We start from the raw sequence: 19,437 nt of genomic DNA on the forward strand, positions 1-19,437 counted from the left end.
CACTTGGAAACCTTCATCACTGTATCTTGCAGTACTATTATTGTGGCAAAATCTGCATAGAGACAGACAAATAAACATCTCCCAAGGGCTCAAAACCATCATTGTGGTAATTCCAGCAACATCTTGTCATGATGACGGATAGACAGACCTACAAAGTGAAAACAATACCAGTGTCAATGTCACAGCTGGTAAATTCAAGCATCTGTATTGGCACATTAAACCACAAGGTGGATAGCAAAGTACACCCACACAAACACAAATGTGCAGCACTGAGCTGGTAGAGAGGTAATTTGACAGCACTGAGCACTGGATGTGGTGTTGTCTATGTGCTCTTCCTATTGTTCTCTCTCTCTCACACAAACACACACACAAGCACAATCATGTACATTTCCGTCTTTCACAAAACACACTAGGCAAGACCTCACAAGCTACTCTGGAGACAAATTGCACAGGTCCTCTTTCAGACGCAGAGATACAAAGGGGTGAAAAAGAAAATTGGAGAAAAAAAAAAGGCAGGGGCTAGTACGTATAGAAAATTACCACAACTTTAGAGAACTACAACTTTTCTCTTTCTCACTCCCTCCTCCGTCCACCCCACTACGCTCCCATCACTGCCTCCATTCACACTAATCTCTCTCCTCACAGTACCACCCCTATCTCTCTCTTTCTACCTCATTCCCTCTCCTCTGTCACAGAAAACAGAATCAGGGTAGAGTCAGCCTCGAGGCAATCATATTTAGATCAGCTATTTTGTAATTTCTTTTTTCTCAGCAAAATCGTTCAATGCTTTTCCCTAAAGGGACATGTCAGGGCCCCAATGGCTCATTTCTGACTTACACTGTGTATTTCTGTGGAAATGCATATTTTCTAAAAAAGCCCAGCATGGGACAAGTGTTGCAAAATAATTAGGGCCATAAATGGTATGGAACGGTAAGTTGTCGTTACTATTTGTTACCATATTATTCGTTACATGTATCTGTCCTTAAAAGTTTAGTTCCTTTGCTGTGCTTGCAACAGCATAACCAGTTTCTGGCCATATATCAAGAGCAGCTATTTTTTAATCGCATCACATTAAAGGCGTGAAACTTTATCCAGAAGACAAGGCACAGTGTAGCATCCTCCTTTTTATATGCAACAACTGCTTGACTCCAAGGCTTGGAAAGAAGGACGGTACAGTGAAGTATAAAACCACAAAGTTAAAATACTTTAACTAAGATTTATGCATGTGCACAAATTAAGTTACCATGTTGCAGTCATGTGTGTTATTCTTAAATGAAAGCTCAAGTTTTGGTTAAATTACTGTTAAAATTTCAGATATTCTATCGCTCGCCATGACATGAAGTCTTAATTTTTGGTCTCTCTGTTATTATTATTTATAATGCTTTGGGGTTTCCTTTTGATTTAGCACCTACAGTTTTAACTTATTCATATAAAAAAGTCACCACAGATGAGTTATAGGCACACTTACTCCCCAAGTGGTTAAATGACTTGTCTGGGAATCAAACCCCTGATTTCCCAATAGCAAAATGGCTTCTACATATCATAGATAACATTTGTGGCATGTTTAGAATACTTTTCACTTCAGGCACATCTCCTGTAGTCTACAGTCATCACTTAGCAACTCAGTCTTCCCCTAAAGAAACACACATATACACACACACACACACACACACACACACACACACACACCACACACACACACACACACACACAGTAACCATGATAGCCGGATGTACAGTCCATCATTTGATTTGGACAAAGTATTATTAAAACCCACTTATTCCTGGCTGTAAGCGCTATAAGCTGTGGAAACTATTCTGTCTGCCACAGGCTGAAAAAGCAAGTCCTGCAGACATCTGCTTCAAATCTGACCTAAAACAGTAGAGGCTGACACAGAAAGAGTTTAAGACTACTGTTACTAAGACAGCGTCTCTCCTATTCATTCATTATGGCAGCACACTTTGTTTAATGTCATTACAACTCTTCTTCCATCTCTCATACAAACTGAACATTTCCAAACAAGCACTGTAAGCAAACCTTTGGTTTCCAAGGCAAACTACAGTAACCAATAACTGAAGCCAGCCAGCTAAAAGAGCACAGTGCTTTCCATCTCTTTCCGCACTGCTAAACAAAGTCAAGTACAGTTTATTCCTGTAGTTCAATATCAGCTTTAAAATCTCATTTACTTATTATGAGACCACACCAGCAGCAGTTCACAGTCGTGCTCATGTTCTCTGTGAAGATAAAGAACCTCCTCCACAGCCAGAAAAGCTAAGATAAACAGTATGGGCAAAGACTCACTAACTAAACACTCTTAGCATCTGATTTATAGGTCAGAAATCCATTTTATAAGGAAGCAGTACAGTTGATTTAGTGAAATCATTTCATCAGTATACTCAGTATCAGTTACTTCAACCTCATTCCAGTTGCTATACTGGGATCGATTGAGTGGTCAACGAAACAGTGATGGTGTGGATATTTAAATGACGGTTGTTATACAGCCGGTAACATGTGATGATATTTAGGGATGATCACAGCTCCCATAAATAAACATAATGCCTAAAGGTAACAAGGTAAACTGCTGAAGTATGTTATAGGGTATATATATCTCGCTAAAGGTACAAGCCCAACAACCTTACAGAACAATGCCCAGAAATGATAATTCGCAAGAGTATTTCACCTTACTGTGAGAAATACACAATACAGAGCTCCTATTAAAAGAACCAACAGACATTCAGTTTTACATGTATACAGCTACAGGAGTGCATGTGTGTAGGCACTTTAGCAACACTGAATGACTGCATTATAACAAAGCAGACGTAACCATTAAAGACATGAGATTCAAGTCAATCACAGTTACAAGGAGAACAAATGTATACAAAACTATAGTCCACAGCAAAACTAATATGGCCACCAAAACTGGCTAAGAACCACCGCGTCAATGTGTAAATGAAGTCTGAACAACATAATGATACAATGAGCTTGATATTTACTGCTAACAAGGTTAAAACAGCTATTAGGAGACTAACACACAAGGCTACAGTCTAAGTACAATACCATTTACCTGTATCAGCTGTACAGTTGTACTGTCAGCATGTCACCTAATGTTTTGGCAAAAAAAAATTCTTTATAATGGTTGGTAATGAAAGGACTTCAGTTTTGAAAAAATATATACACAAGAATAGAAGACTGTGGAATTATCTTCAGTTTCAAAGCATATTGACCAGTATTATACAAACATTAGACTGACAGCTGGAGCTAATTTCCCACACTTGGTGTGGGTCAGGATGCCGTGAGCAAAATCAACAGCGTGGTAAAAGTCCTCTTCAAATGTGGTCAAATAGCCATCACAAACCTCACCATGAGTCACCATCAGATTTTAAGCATTGGGTTGAGAAGAGCTTTAAACTGTGCCGCTCTTATTTCACAGCAGGGATCTTTAAATGGAGCTCCAGTGGAGTCCCTTTTCAACTAAGAAAGATGACAAATAAACTTCAAGCTGGCTTCGTGAGTGGTTTGTTCTGGGATGTTCTCACACATTATTAAGCCACCTAAAAGGGCAACTGTTGTTGTTTTTTTAAATCTAAATTAAGTTGACTAGATAGATGTCCCTCCTTAGCATTTCTCCAGCTCCCTGCTGTCTGTTGAGTTCTTGTACCTTTTCCAGTGTCTAGGTCCTCTTTGTTTTCCACTGCATGACTTACTCAAAGAAAGCTCAATGCATCTCGTTCAAATTCAGCGCTATGACATTCGAATTACTTGAAATTCAAACAACCGACCACCCAACAAATAATTCACTTTCCCAACTTCTCGGCACTGGAACTTATAAGTTAAACTACACTACAGAGTGCAAAAATCAATAAAATCTACAGAAGACTAACATCGCAGCACGGCAGAGACCAAGGCAGAGACCAAGGCCGAGGTCTGAACAGTCTGATGAAAATAAAAGAAGAGCATAAGTAAGGCAAAGTAGGAAACAGAGACAAGGCAAAAAGCATAAAGGGGGTGGGGTATTGTTGATTTTGTTGTGTGCTGAGAGAGCAGTCCACCTTACCGCTCATCCCAACCACCACATCGCACTGACACCATCGCCTTTTCACTTCATCACCAATAACATTTGCAACATTACACTGACAAAATGCATAATAAACAATTACGAAAAATATGAGGATAATGACAGTGAAGCTGATCATTATCTACATGAAAACCAGTTAATGATTTTAAGAGAGACTGATCAAAGTTACTCACAATATCTCATCGTTTTGAAATTCCAGGACGCCGTGAGAGTCTTCAAAGTCTTCTCCACCACCTCGCGCTGTTCCTTCCAACGTCTTGTATGGCAGCATGACCACGCCACGAGCCCCTGAGGTTCTCAGCACCTTCACCTCCATGGTGCCAACGCTCTCGCTGACATGGCATACGGGCTCCTCAAACGTAAAGATGCCGGCATGATCGTCGTCAAAGATGGTAACGGTTGCTGTGGATGGCATGCCGAGACAGGCCACTGAGTCAACGTGATTAGCTGACTCGCCCCCCTCCTCAGGTTCCTCGCCTTCTGATGTCAACACTTTGACACTGGAAAGGTGAATCAAGAAGTTTTCATCCTCCTCAAAGATGTCATCATCAATGATCCCCACACGGACCTCCTTCATCGTCTCACCAGGCTTGAAAACCACTACACCCTCGGTGAACTCGTAGTCCGAGCCAGCGTTGGCTGTGCCATCTTCTGTCCGGTACTCCACAGAAACCGTCTTGCCCAGGTCGCCGCCACGCCGCACCACATTCACTGCCACTGTGCCACAGTTCTCAAGACACTGGTAAGAACCGGGCTCAAAAAAGATTTTGGAGACAGGATCGTTTTCGCCAGTTTCTGAGCGAACCTCGTGCATGCTCACAGCCTTTCGTGCTTGATCAGCAGCATGTTTTTTCAGGATGTTGCCAGCACCTGTCATCAGTCGGGTGGCCTGGCATCGATAGAAAGCACGGCTCTTCTGCTGCTGGCTCAGGACTTGGTAGTTGGCAAGCTCAATGAGTTGCTCCACCTGGTAAGAGAAAATACAAAAAGCCACAAAGAGTGCAACAACATGCATTAATAGTAGATTTCCTGGGGGTATAAATCCCGACTCCCAGACTGCTGAAACAGTATCCTATTTTATGTTTTTAAAAGCTGTGTGTCACTGAACCAATGTGGTGGAGTTTCATCAAGCTCGGATGGATAAATAAGATCTAACTACATGTCACATCAATGACTACTGAACAAGAAACTGTCAAATAGCAGTAAAATTATAATGAGTCAAACACTTACAGTAAGTCAAGCACAGTCTGGGGGAAAAAAACAGATGTAAATTACATGCCAAGCCAACCACTTAGTTCTCTTTCGCAAATCCTTTTTCTTGTAGAAGGACAAAAAGTTTTTATTTGAAAATGTTTTCAGAATTCAGAAATTTCGTCTTTGTGTAAATAGTAAGTCTGCAGCATTTTCTTTGTGAGAGAACAAATAAAAATACTGCATATTTTATTTGGAAATGTCTTTGGTTTCCTATTAATTTTCTATATTCACCAATACATAAGTGTGAAATTCACTTGTAAATATATATAAATGCCTGAATTTATTAAGAATTTATCTAATATTCTGCAACAGACTGGTGATCTGACCCTGTAAAAATGAAAGCAAACAGCAGTAGTTTTATATATTGCAGATTACCTTTGGTCTTGTGCAACTAGAGCAGCAATAGCAAGATATATTTCTGACTTTGTTACAAACCTCTTTGTCAGGATGTTTCTGTTTAAGCTCCTTCAGGATCTTGGCCATATCTCTCCGTGTTTCCTCCTCATCCAAGTCCTTCTCATCTATATCTAAGCCCAGTGGACCATCAAGGAAGTCAACACCATGAGAGTTCAGCATCTTTCCATCCATCTCAATGTCCACCTTAAAACAGAAGCAATAGAAGGACGGAAGGAAGAAGTAATCAGTACACCTCATTTAAGATTTTGTCAATATATCAATTCTTTAGGCGCTCTTCTGTAATCTCAAAGGTCAAGTGAGAACTGCATGTATGTGATGAGAACACAACAACAAGCATGAAATCAAATAGTGAGTGTTTGTGTGAATCCAGTCATGTGAACATGTTGGTGTCCAATAACACCCCTCAATCAAAGCAAAGAAGGGTGCTATTAGACACTGGTCAGTGAGAGTTTTATCTGTCAGTGTTTCAAAGCTCAGTTCTCACTGTTTTATTCTTGAAACTATTTGTTTTGTCAGCCACATTTAGGTCAAAAAACTTTTGCTTTCACATTTCCAAAGGTTTACTTTACATGTAACCATGGTAAGCTAACAGTACCAGATCCCAAAGGATGGGTAGGTAATATATTAGCCGTCAGTATTTGGATGTCACTTTATTTTGTAGCTGTCAGAATAAAGAAGTATTCTGTTTTTCACTGACATTGCATTTTTCGTAGAGAATCATTTCATTGATGAAATGTCCTTCGTCTCTTTAAACGGGAAGGCAAGAAATACTCATTTTTTCCCCCAGGAACATATTTGAATTTAATTTAGTGATTTTTTTTCAGAAGATGAAATGAAAGTGTTCTTCATATACTTACGGAGCACTGATTCTTTATAATGCCATCAAGCAATAACACCATGGGCAATTTTCAAATGCAGAAGAAGAGACAACCAGGCTTCAAATTAACTGTAGCAAATCAACACAATCTACACCACAGTACTGAAGATTTAATTAGATGTGTGTGATGCACTTCATCTTCACATGTGTCATCAGATAATAGTCAAAATGAAAAATTAATAGCTGACAATACTTAAGAAGGTATTTGTGCGTGTTTCATAACAACAGTTTAGCATGGCAAAATGTCATTCTGTAATACAGATTTGAGGTACACATTACTCATGAACACTCTTCACGCACATACCTTAGCACCTTATCTTTTCCACCATGTGTTTGGATGAGGACAGCTTAATTATGTTTTTACTAGCTGACTCTTCTCACAGATATGTCGGATATGCTTTAGTTATAACTGTTAAGATTTTTATACGACACTAAGGAAGGCATTTTTTCTTCTGCAAAACTTGGTAGTAAGACATTGGTGCGATATGGGAATAAGAAACTGCTACAACAACAAAGTCTAACAGGGCAAATCAAGCAATTTAAGGAGGTTCCAAAAAGGAAAGGTCAGGCACATTAAAACTAATTTATTTGAACTGAAGATAAGAAAACTGTTCATTGTCCTGTCCTCACTCTTGTGTTCATTGCAAAAAACTGTACATGCCAAAGCATAGCAAAGAATAGTAGGTAGTAATGTGTGTCTTACCCTTTCTGACATTTTATTCAGTGCATTCCCCAGATTTCAGTAAATGACTAGTTAAATGCAATAAACAGTTATATGCTTTATACAAAAAATGTCTGTGGAAAATGAACCCTGGTGATAACGGCTGTGGCAACAGTGACAGCATCATACCTTGGAAGGAAGTGGACGATCACCCTCGGTCTCAATGATCATGCCACGCTGCTTGCCAGTGCGGTAGCGCTTGTACACATACTTGTAAAACAGCAGGCGGCGATCGGCTATCCAGGCGAACACCACACAAATGGGGAAGAAGAGGAAAGTGAGCAGCCCCTCCCACACCTGCACAACGCCAGGTGAGATCACTGACAGAATCAGGTAGAGCCAAATGTAGGCAAAAATACTCCAGGTGGCCGTGACAAAGAACACACGGAGGTGCTTGACCTTCCTCGTCTCGCCATCAGGAACGACATACACACAAATACCGATGATGACAAACATGTTGAATGCTGCAGAACCCACAATAGTGGAGGGTCCCAGTGTGCCAGCCTCAAACCCATGACCAATAATTTCTATAATGGACAGGAGGATTTCAGGTGCTGAAGAGCCCAAAGCCATGAGGGTAAGGTTGGAGACCGTTTCATTCCAGATCCGGACAGTAGTGGTGGTGGTTTCTCCATTGGGTTTCTTAATGGTGATCTCCTTTTCCTGTGATGTTATAACCTCTATTGATGCCATAAAGCGGTCTGCGATGATGGACACACCCAGGAACATGTAGACCAAAGCCACAAAGTAAACAGTTGCACGAGCGACCTTGTCTCCAAATGATGGGTTTTGGGGCTCCCAAATAGGCAGAATCACCCCATGTGAACACTGCTCAGGTTTACTGCATTCAGTTTTATTGGTGGACACAGCTGAAACAGAGCCACCCAGGCTTGCTTCAGGGGGTGCCCCGGCCAACGAGGGATGGAGATTAAGGAAGAGGATCACCGTAACAACTGTTAACCTCATGGTCGGGGACAGGCGGGAGGAGTGATCCCGACGGGCCATGTTGGTGTCAAGACCAGTACTCTGAGGTGTTAATGAGGATGTTGAACCTTCAGAGAGAAAACAACAGGAGAAAATACAAAGTATTATTAGAAATAAGACAAATGAATGTTGTTGAAAACAGGAACCAGTGGGGAATTCTAACATTTAAATCTCCTTTAACATGATTTTTATAATGTAGTGATTTTCACAGGAAAATATTTGTTTACTTCAATTTACTTACATTAAATGATGCTGCCTGCAAGGTGCCAATATCATGAAATATTATGATAGAATGTTGTACAAGAGCACGTCAGCATTGATAAAGTACATGATAATAGGGCTGGGCGATATGACCCAAAATTCATATCTCGATATTTTTTAGCTGGATGGCGATATAAGATGTATATCTCGATATTTTCTTTTTAAAGCCATAAGTTAAGAACAAAAAGAGAGTTCTTAGTCACACTGTGTCCCAGATGTCACACGGGCACTTTTATTTACATACAGCGTAGATGTACATGAAGAAATTACTCAAAAATAAATTATCAGCATTTATTAAATAATCATGGTCCATAAATAAAAGAAAACAATGTTGTTTTTGTGCATAACAAAAAGCTCACAATTGTGCAGTCAAAATGTAAACTAAGACGCTGAGCATAATAACAAAGAGACAGATTTCACAGCTGCACCGCGTCTCTGAACAGGTGCCATTTGTGGTCCTTATACACACAGTACGTATCACTCCGCGAGGCTCCTCCCCGGTAGCCGTAATTTTCCGAAAATCCATCAAGCGGTGCAGCTCCGTAGCTTAGCAAAGTCATATTAAAACATTTTTTGACAGATTGCTGAGCGCTGTGTACCACATAAAATCGGTTCGCGGTCAGTAAGCACAACCAGAATTCATACATAAGGCGCACTGTCGAGTTTTGAGAAAATGAAAGGATTTGTCGTTAGCGCGGTTAGCTCGTTAGTGCGGTTAGCTCGCTAACACGTTGACGCCGTCCAGCCCCACGCACGGGGCGATCCGCGGTAACTTGCTAACGGAGATTTTCCGCTTTCATCTTGTCATGCAGGTGAAGCTATGGGGGAGGGGGAGTTGTGTTCAGTGAAGGAGAGGCGAGGCCGAGTAACGTTCCGTAGAGACAAAAGTGGACGAAAGAGGCAAACCTGCGGCTCCACAAGTATAATTATAACGTAACATAGACTATATCGATATAAACGATATTGTCCCATCTTATATCTCGTATGAAAATAAATTGATATTTTTAAAAAACTCGATATATCGCCCAGCCCTACATGATAAGTTGGGAGGTGTGTGACTAAAACCAAATAGCTCAGTTCACATGAATGCCTTAGGACCTTGTAAACACAACACCACAGAGATTAGCAGACATGTTTCAGGGCAGATGTTTGCGTAGTTGTTTAAGGACACCAAGTTTGAATAATCACACCAAAGATAAACTTGAGCTCCTGAGCTCAGCACTTTGGCTTTTCAAGGAGCAGCTTCTGAAACTTCCCTGCAGCGGTCCTCTAGCAATAATACTCTGCTCTACCTAATATGACACTGCTGGCAGTGGCCTTTATGAAAACAGTCTACTTCTCTCAGCAACAGTAACTTGTGAATAAGGTGGCTTTATTAAGACATCTTTTAAATATCACACACCCATAAGATGCCCACAGAGCTTCATCAATCTCCCCCGGTGAACCTTTCAGAGAAAAGGTGTAGCATTCTGAGTAATTATTTCAGATTGTATTTTTCAATGCCTGATTTGGGCTTATTGTTTCCAAAACACACTTTAGCATTGAGATGTGGGTAGTTCACAAATTAATCGTGTGCTTATTTGTGTTTTAAGTGTAGGCATTCACACAGACTAATCACTTTTGTCATAAAAAGCCCATGTAGTGACATTTAATGACAGGTACCAAAGAAAATGGGGGGGACATGCAAACTAGGGCTGCCACAAACGATTATTTTGATAATAGACTAGTCACCGATTATTTTTGCACCAGCATGCATCTGCTCTTATATAACTATCATTAGCTTACAGCTTTAAGTGTTTAAGGTATGTGCTAACTAAAAGTAAAGACAAGATGATAGTTAATTAAATGTTAATGACATTTGCAGATCGTTTCGGTGGAGTTTTATAAACTCAGCCGTCTGCTCCTTGCTATCTAAAATATAACAGTATATTCTTGAGCATCTCACAGTTCTGATAATCAGTTGTCTGCTTGAAGTTTATTCAGCTGTGTAAAAACTATAACTTTAATCTCAGCCAAACCGATTTACTCAGAAACAAATTAAATACTGAAAAAAGCCAAACAATAACATTTTTAAGTTATCTAAGTGACTTATATATGTTTAACCTGAGTGGCGAAAGACGGCTTGGGTTTGAAAACGATTTGCCAGGAGTCCAGTGTTCTTACCGGTTCTAGTGAGCCTTGCCCCCGGCTAGCGGCTCTGACGTCTCCAAAAACGTCAGAGCGCTTTTGCAAATATGTGGTGTCTTGATAAACTGAGCAGATATTTGAGGTTTACACAGCTACATTCTCGCCTGAAAATATGTTAAACTTTATTTTGTGACCCAAAAAGAATAATAAGAGTAATATTAAAACTAACTAGCTGCCGCCATCGTTGACAACTATTCTGGGCCGCTATGAATTCTGGGACACAACTTCTTCGGGGTTTAACCAGCTGGCATCCTTGTACATGCAGTGCTGCCTTCTTCTGTTTCAGTCCGTTATTACACTCTTAAATCATACTACTCATTCCTGTGTCTTTTGGGATCTTACAAAGCTTCAAACAACATGTCGACTATTAAATTAGTCGTCTACGATTTTAATAGTCGACGTAATCGTGACTAGTGGACTAATGGCAGCCCTAATGCAAACTGATACAACTTAGTCCTAACATCAGACTCGTATCCGAGAACTAAATTCTTGCTCCAAGGTAAACAACATAATTGGAAATCTGGCATTGCAACACCTGAAATGTATCATCATAAATACAAATCACTGAAAAATAACATGGATATTTTTCATAAGGCCGCTCATTTTTTATGGGAATTAATCAAACATATTGGAGCATTGGGACTCTGCTCTATAACATGATGAGTCTATTAGTGGACTCAAGGCAATTCTCTGGCATGTTTCTATCTTGGTGGCCTTGGAGTCTTTGCCTCATCTGTTTCTGTATTGCATGCACTTTTGTATGCAACAATGTGATGGTCAGACAGCAGAGCAGTAGACAAAATATTAGAAAGTACTTTATCTGAATGAAAGGAGGAACAGAAAATATTAAATTGCTCCAAGTGAAAGGATAAACTTAGAATTGCAATGTTCATGTGAGTTGTAAAAAAGTGCAGTTACACTGTAGTTTGTAAATACTGCACAGCTTAAATTCGAGTCTCCTGAATTAGTGAAACCTCATTTCATCAAAATTTGCATTACTATAAAAGGTGCTGGGTTGCGGATGGTTATATAATTTAGTTTAAACTTCAGGAGAAGAACACATATCCACTCCTGGACCATTCCACAGAATTAAAGCCACACAGATTTTGCACGTTTGTATCTATACTTTGAATGCCTCTATGTCTAAATACAATGAAAAGAATCTTGAAAAAAAATCCATATTTTCACAGAAATTTTTTTTTAAATGTTCTTTGCCTTTTGCTATAGCACAAAAGTGCTATAGCAAAAGTCGTCATGACTGAACCATAAAATGTGCTTGATTAAAATTAAAGGTGGCCTGTTGTGCTCATTTCCAGCTTGGTGTTACTCCCAGTTATAAATAGACTTTTTATGTGATTCTTGCCTTGGTGATGCCCCACAATTCATTCAGTTTCTGAAAAATTAGATTAAATTAAATTGTCTTCTGACTGGCTGCAGTTCACAACATACAGCACAGCTTGAGAGATCTGAGTTTGCCAAATGCATCGACCATGCTGAAACAGAACAAGTGTAGCAAATTAAAACTAATTTACACAAAACAGCAGTGTAAATTAATTTTACCACTTTTTAATTGTTTAAGAAAAGCAATAAAGCAATGATAAAAGAGGTAATCCATTGAATTAAAGAGCAATAACCAGAATTAAGAGACAAAACAAAGCTCAGATCAGAACCTTTTTCAAACAACCTTTTTTCTTTTTAACTATTCACCCACAAGTGGAGCATGCAACACCTCCAACCTCTCAGTGACCACTCTCCATTGCAAGCTGATTGTGGAGGTTGCCTGCAGGTAGGCAACCTGTCTCCAAACAAACATGGTCTGACTCAGACAGTCAGGTAATGTTCTCCATCTAGCACCTTTATCCATTTGCAGTTAATATAGCGTGGTGCAGCAGCTACGTCAGGAGGGATTTCAGAAAACCTTGTCCAGGTATGAGGTTCTGGCTGGTTTCTGAATGTAGTTATTGTGAATTTCTGTTTAATGTTAATTTTTCTGCACATTAACAGCAACAGTCTTGTGATTCTTGCCACTTTATCATAGATAATCACAGTAATATCACAAACAGACTGTATGTTCATTTGTTCATTTGATCCCATTCAATCACAAACTGATAGCAGACTGACTCTGTCTTACTGTTGTTTTATCAGTGTCTTGACGCACCAAAGTCTCCTTGAAAATGGCAAGTGACTGCAAGCAGTAAAAGCCCTGGATCTCATCTTTGAAGCAATGATTTAAAGGGTAATGAGATCGCATTGCATACATACAAATTCATTGCATACTGTCGCAATAATTTTGATTATGCTGCAGTTAGGAACCACTGTTTTTCCTATGTGACAATAGCTGTACACAGCACAATTTTGCCAAGCTACTACAATAACTATTATGAATATAAATATATTTTTTCAACATGAATAAAATTTTCTGTCCTATTAAGCCAAGAATCCATTCTGACGCTGTTCATAGCTAAACACACAATAAAAGTTCCTTCAAGAATCTATTGAGAATATAATACAGTATACAGTATGGAGAGTATTTGTGTGTGTGTGTGTCTCGCTTAATGGTGTTGAAGATGTTTGCTGGCTAAATCTGTTACTTTGTAATGTAAAATCCACCAGTGGTGAATTTAAATATTTGGGTTAAATGGACCAAATGTTTAACTGCTGCCCCGATGTTTACTGAGTGGGCTCTGCTGTGGTGTAAGAGCTTTGTGCTCAGACATTAGGAAAATCAACTCTCAACAAAATTACATGTCTACTTAATTAAACTTCAATTTGCCAAGGTCATAAGAAACCATTTCCCCCTTGGTTAATGCTAGTCAGCAGCTCCTTGCCTTATATGGGCTTCTTGTGTGGTCACAAAAGCCTTTATGTTACTTTTCCAACTGATCAATAATTCAGTGTGCTCTGGAATTTGGCTGTTTTCACTTAGAGATGTCATTTTTCTAAAAGGCAGATGGCTGAACATAACACCAAAAGCCAGTTCTTCTCCATTCAATAGAGTGTATGTTCTAAAGCTTCACGACACAATTGGAGGTTATAAAGGTCGCAAAATTTGTAGATATGGTCAAAAAGGACAAAAGAAAAATTACAACTGAACCTGGAACAGGGTAGGTTTGTAGAAATTCAGTAAACCATCCCTCTAAATTAGCCGTGAGTGGGAATTTTACTATGATTGATGTTGCTCAATTGGTGCAGGTACATTTTTATGTCAAACAGAAGCAGTATATTGCTACAAGTCTTTGCATGTTTCCAGTAGTAATGTCAGAAAAGGAAGGAAAATGTGGTTTGTTTTCCTGCTTAGCGAGGTAGAGCCATTCATTTATTATTGCCAATTAGCAATTGGACCTTTAACGTTCCCCTAAAACATACAGGGTATGTGGGAAAGTGACAAGAAGTGTCTGGGTTGAAAAAAAAAAGGTGACATGAAGGTGAACTTGTTAAATTAAAGGTTTTTATTAATGTTTTTATTACGAATGAAACTGAAACAGACGGACAAACGACTATCACCTTTAAAAGAAAGGAAACAACCAAACCCAGGAGTTAGTCACTAAACTGAAAAATAAGTAAAAAAAAAAAAAAGGCTAAGTCAACAAAACACACACTCCTCTCCACAGAGCAGCAGTAAGCAGCCACCACACACAGCTCTCTAGCTGCAACCCAGCAAGGCTCTCTGGCACTAGAACTCACCTTTCTCTGACCTTAAGCACTCTCTTAATTGTAGAGTTATTTGCCACCATTTTTGTAACCTAAGGCAGGACACACCCAAACAAGGCCAAAATCACAGCAGGCCCTGCTCCACAAGCACCACACTTGTTTATTTTGCGGGGCTTAAAAACATCACTGCAGCACGTTCATGGATAGAACTTGTTCAATGCTGTTCATATGGCTTATTTAGCCAGTCACAAATACACAACTGTGGCTGTCCTGATAACAAGTTTCACAGTTTTACTGCCGTTTACATGCATGCCGCCATCTTGGGTTGTGAAGTCAGGGTTGGTGAGGCTGCTCCAAAGTTTGTGTTCCAACTTTAGGGGGTGTTCCAGTTGAAAATTCCAACTGGGAACTAGGAAATTCAGCCCTCCAACTTAAAAAAACTGCTCTAGAAGTCCATAAGCACAGGAAAAAAACTACAAATGGCACAGCATAAGCTACTAATGGAAGGTCACAATTAGTGCCGTTATGCCTTTCTTATCTGTGATGTGGAGGAGAACTCAGTCAGCTTTTGAAATACTTTGCTTTTGGTACTTTCTGGTACTTACTGGTCCACGGCAACTCACTTGCTTAAAAACCCACGGCCTTTATTGCTCACTATAGCAGTGGTTCCCAACCTTTTTTGTGCCACGGACCGGTTTATGCCCGACAATATTTTCATGGACCGGCCTTTAAGGTGTCACGGATAAATACAACAAAATAAAACTAGTACCGGTACCGAAAAAAAGAAGATTTATTCATAACACACGTGAAAAGACCCAGGAAAACCGAGTAAACGATAAAAACGATAACAAATAAACGCTGAAAACCGATAAAAACCCTGAAAACTATACATTTGACACCTGAGCCTCAACTCTCGCGGCCTGGTACCAAACGACTCACGGACCGGTATTGGTCCGAGGCCCGGGGGTTGGGGACCGCTGCACTATAGTGTTTTTCCTGTGTTTTTATCTGTTCAAATGATTCAGTTCATCTGTGCAATTTTGATGGGTCTGTGACCCCGAATAGGACAAACAGGAAAAAACATAAGGATGAATAAATTATTGCAGTGACAACAACACTGGAGCTGCCAGAGCCCTCTCACAAACAGAGGAAGGGTGAATTGTGTTAAACTGCACAAAATACAGCAGTTGCTGGCTGTTTTTAGATCGTTTGGTCATTTAAACTACTTCCAGGCTTTCTTCCTTTCCCCTTGGGGCTTGAGTCTCCTAGCTTTTACCATAAAACATAGTTAATAGTCTGCATTCTTAAAAAATAAAGCAGTAGATTATGTATATACTATCAGCTGCGCATGCCACAGTTCCTAATATAACACAGTTCATTGGCTAACCCTGGGTAAGCACTCCAGTTTCTGTTCCTTCCTCCATTTTTTCCATCTGGCTTGCTTAAAATTCATCCTCACGAACAGGAATCCTTGATAGACCTACCTTACACAGTTTTGGTTGCTTAACGCTTTATCAGAAGATTACACTTCAGATGACATAAGATAATCACCCACACTGTTTACAGTTCAGGGCTTGTTTCTTGCCTGCAAAATACATCCTGTAAGAACATCCTGTAACATTAATGGCCACTTGATAAAGGAAAAGATAATGACCTGGATCGTATCAGAGCCAAACTTTAGGGAACGTGTCTGTTGTTAGTGCTTGAGTGGCTTTGTGGCTGAACAGTGGCTGCTATTTTGGATTTTCTAATTGAAATATCAGGTTTCAGAATATCCGTCATGATTTTCCCTAGTGTTATGACCTCAAAAACTTGGCTCCATTTCAAGAAGAACACAGCAGACGAAAATCCAGCCTCAGAAAAAGACAACAGACACAGAAACTGGACCACTGAATCTTACTCCCCAGAGGCAACAGCAAAGACAGAAAGCGTAAAGTTAACGAAACGAAAACCATGTGCTGCAGCGAAACAAGCTGTTGCTTCTCTGGCCCAGAACTGTTATGTCTTGAGAGCCTTTGAAGATAGCACCCAAAGATGCCAAGAAGGCAGCTGATCAGACCAACAGGAAACAGAGCAAGGACAGAGAGAAGTCAGGAGGAATACATAAGACAAGACCTCACATTTTGCATAAACTTCTAATGTTTATCTGAAACTGAATCACATATTTTTGCAAATAACATAGTGGTAAAATAATTGAAAATTATTTTAAATTAAAATGAAATGCTGTGCTTGAGAATGCAGTGAGTGAAGGTAACAGCCTCAGCGTGCTGCTCTCAGCCTATCTGCGATGCATTTTCCTCACTATGGGACAGGCAGCGATAATGAAATATTTAAACCAGTGAGTGAAAGCGAGACAAAGAAATGTGGTAAAGTAAATAAGAATGGGAGCACAAGAGATGTAAGAAGAAAGGGACTGAAGGAGAGGAGTGTAATGTGGAAAACAGTACCATAAGGAGAATCAGAGACAGGCAGATGAAAAGAAAAAATACAAGGTAGCAAACAGGAGGCTAATCTAACATAATCTCACCTCTTCAAATGAAATAAAACCACAGGGATATTCCACTGAATGTGAGTGCAAGCACAGGCCAAAATAGACACACACACACACACACACACTATCGCCTGGAAACAACTGAAGATTAATGGTCTCCATTTACCATCATTAGAATGATGTTGAGCCTTTTTATCTGGATCTCTCTAACAGCCAGTCCCCCGACAAAGACGTCCTGTCATATTATTACACTTGTAGAGGTGGAAATGATCAGACTGCCACTGCAGTACACTGGGTTATTTCCTACTTTTACGTCTGACCAATGACTATCTGAATACCTGGGTTGTGATAAAAGACATGAATGTGTGGGAGGGCAATGATGAAGAAACAGGAGTTGTGCAAGACCAAAAAAAAGAACTAAATTGTTAAAGGCTGAAACAAATTACCAAATGATTTCCCTTATTTACAGTTCCCTACTCATTCAAGAGATGGGAAATGATATAAGGCACATAATTATCTTCAACTTTGCCATCTTTAACCCTTTCTATGTTTATGGTATAATCCACATAAGGAAGCACGTGGGTAAAAATATCCTGCATTATGTACATTTTGCTAAAGAGATGACATCTTCCCCTTTCTTCAATAGGTTCAAATTTCACAAGAATTCTGTGGTTTTATCTTATGTGGTTATATAGTTTATGTCATCGGGCTTCCTAAAAATTAAGCAATTTTCTAGGAACATGCAGTAACAATGTTACACGCCACCAGCAGCCAATTAAATCTTCACAATAGCTTCATGTATTTTGTAATCTGAAATAGTGAAACATTGAAAAAAGTATTTTTGACAGTGCCCTTCCACCAGTCATGAGGTGACATCATATTGTGTAACCAAAAAAATAATTTCACAGTAGGTTTCTTCAGCTCTATGGAGCATTTTAGCGACTTCCAGCTCTGTTTTTGTTTTATTGCCTGTGACTGTGCCACTTTAGACCTCTTGCAGTACTGTCAAAAACCTATTTGTTTGTTTTTTATCACAGGGAGGATGATATTATCAAGAAAATAAACACTAATAAAACCACTGCACACAAACTGCTGACAGACAATGTTTGTGACTAGCTTAGGGATCATAAAGAAGCATCTAGCAGCTTAAGAGTTACATTCCCTTGAGGAGCTGGACACAAGCTATTGTTTGTGTCAGTTGCTGTTATTTAACCTGCAGACACTACTTGGGTGCAATTGCTCAGTAAATAAAGGGAAGTTGAAGCTGATAATGAATACTGGACTTAGCATTTCCTTTCTAGTTAACAGTCACCACATGTAAATAATTAGATACGTCAGTGCACCAGTTCTCTTCTGAACAGCAATCAACAAACTATATAGCTTTATTTTTTAAGTGTCTAGTTTTGTCTTGTTTAAGCCAAGAGTTCCAAATATGAAAATGTTCTACGCCAAACATCTTATAAAAAGTCAAATGTTTTTCTTTGACACAATGCATGTAAACATAAACATATTTGGACCTATTTCACCGACACTTGTCTAATACTCAGTATTCAAATCAACTAATGACTCCAGAAAGCTTCCATTTCCTGTAAACGCTATTCACTCAAAAATAAAGGTACAATGGCCATTGGCTTTGTTGACTAAGACTAAACACATAGCACTTACAGAGATGAAGCCTATGCATAAGTTAGATAAGGAAGATCTGTCGCCACACATCTCTGCTTCCCTGATTTTTGCAGCTAATCTAAGCTTTACACCATTTCCAGTTTCCCATGCTGTCAAGCTGATTGTGACAACACTGATCAAGTCCAAACATCTTGCAGATGCCTTCATGCAACCAACCTCCTCCCTATTACTCAGCCTCCATTCAAGCCTGTGTCGTCATCTCCACTACCAGCATCTAAACTCCCGGGGGTCCTGCCCTAATCTCTATCACTGCTGGGATTAAATTCTGATGTGATGGGCCAGCTGAGTCTAACCACTAAATATCTAAAACTGAATTTGAACATCAATAAATCATGTTCATTTCCTTCTAATGATCTTATTGAACTGAGTATTGCTTTTTTAACTTTCACAGTTTAGCACACTTTTAAAGGAATTAAAGAGTCTAGCATTTCTATAACAAAAACAACCGTTAGTGTATAAGTAATGATCTTTACAAAGCCTTTAATAAATTTTCTATCCACCATTACTATTTTAGTATTTGTATTTGACTTTACTGATATATACTCATGGATGGCACATAGAACACAAGGAGGAGCAACTCAGTGCATTTAAGTATATCAGGACAACCCATTCAAGTTGGGGAAGAACGATGACTTAAGTGAATCTGAACATGCCATGGTTGCTGATGTGAGACAGGTTCTCTAGAGTTTAGAGAGAATGCTTGAAATAAGAAGAAAATATCCAGTGAGTGGCAGTTCTCTGGGTGAAAATGCTTTGTTGATGTCAGAGGTCAGAGGAGACTGGCTATGCTGCTTCAAGCTAATAGGAAGGCGGCAATAACCACTCATTACAAC

General features: G+C 39.5%; 1 protein-coding gene across 3 annotated transcripts in view; it reads right to left on the minus strand.

The window, feature by feature from the left end:
* The window catches only part of slc8a1b (solute carrier family 8 member 1b), a 139,478-nt gene that overhangs the window by 116,783 nt on the left and 3,258 nt on the right, over window positions 1–19,437 (minus strand). For all 3 annotated transcript variants that reach the window (XM_004553424.4, XM_004553425.4, XM_004553423.4), the window contains exons 2-4: window positions 7,474–8,396; window positions 5,765–5,929; window positions 4,249–5,042 (exon numbers count right to left, since the gene is read on the minus strand). In XM_004553424.4, coding sequence (XP_004553481.2) covers window positions 4,249–5,042; window positions 5,765–5,929; window positions 7,474–8,349 — 1,835 coding nt within the window. In that variant the 5' untranslated portion in view covers window positions 8,350–8,396. The remainder of the gene's footprint in view (window positions 1–4,248; window positions 5,043–5,764; window positions 5,930–7,473; window positions 8,397–19,437) is intronic.

This window comes from Maylandia zebra, linkage group LG13, assembly GCF_041146795.1.
Source record: "Maylandia zebra isolate NMK-2024a linkage group LG13, Mzebra_GT3a, whole genome shotgun sequence".
Lineage (NCBI taxonomy): Eukaryota > Metazoa > Chordata > Actinopteri > Cichliformes > Cichlidae > Maylandia > Maylandia zebra.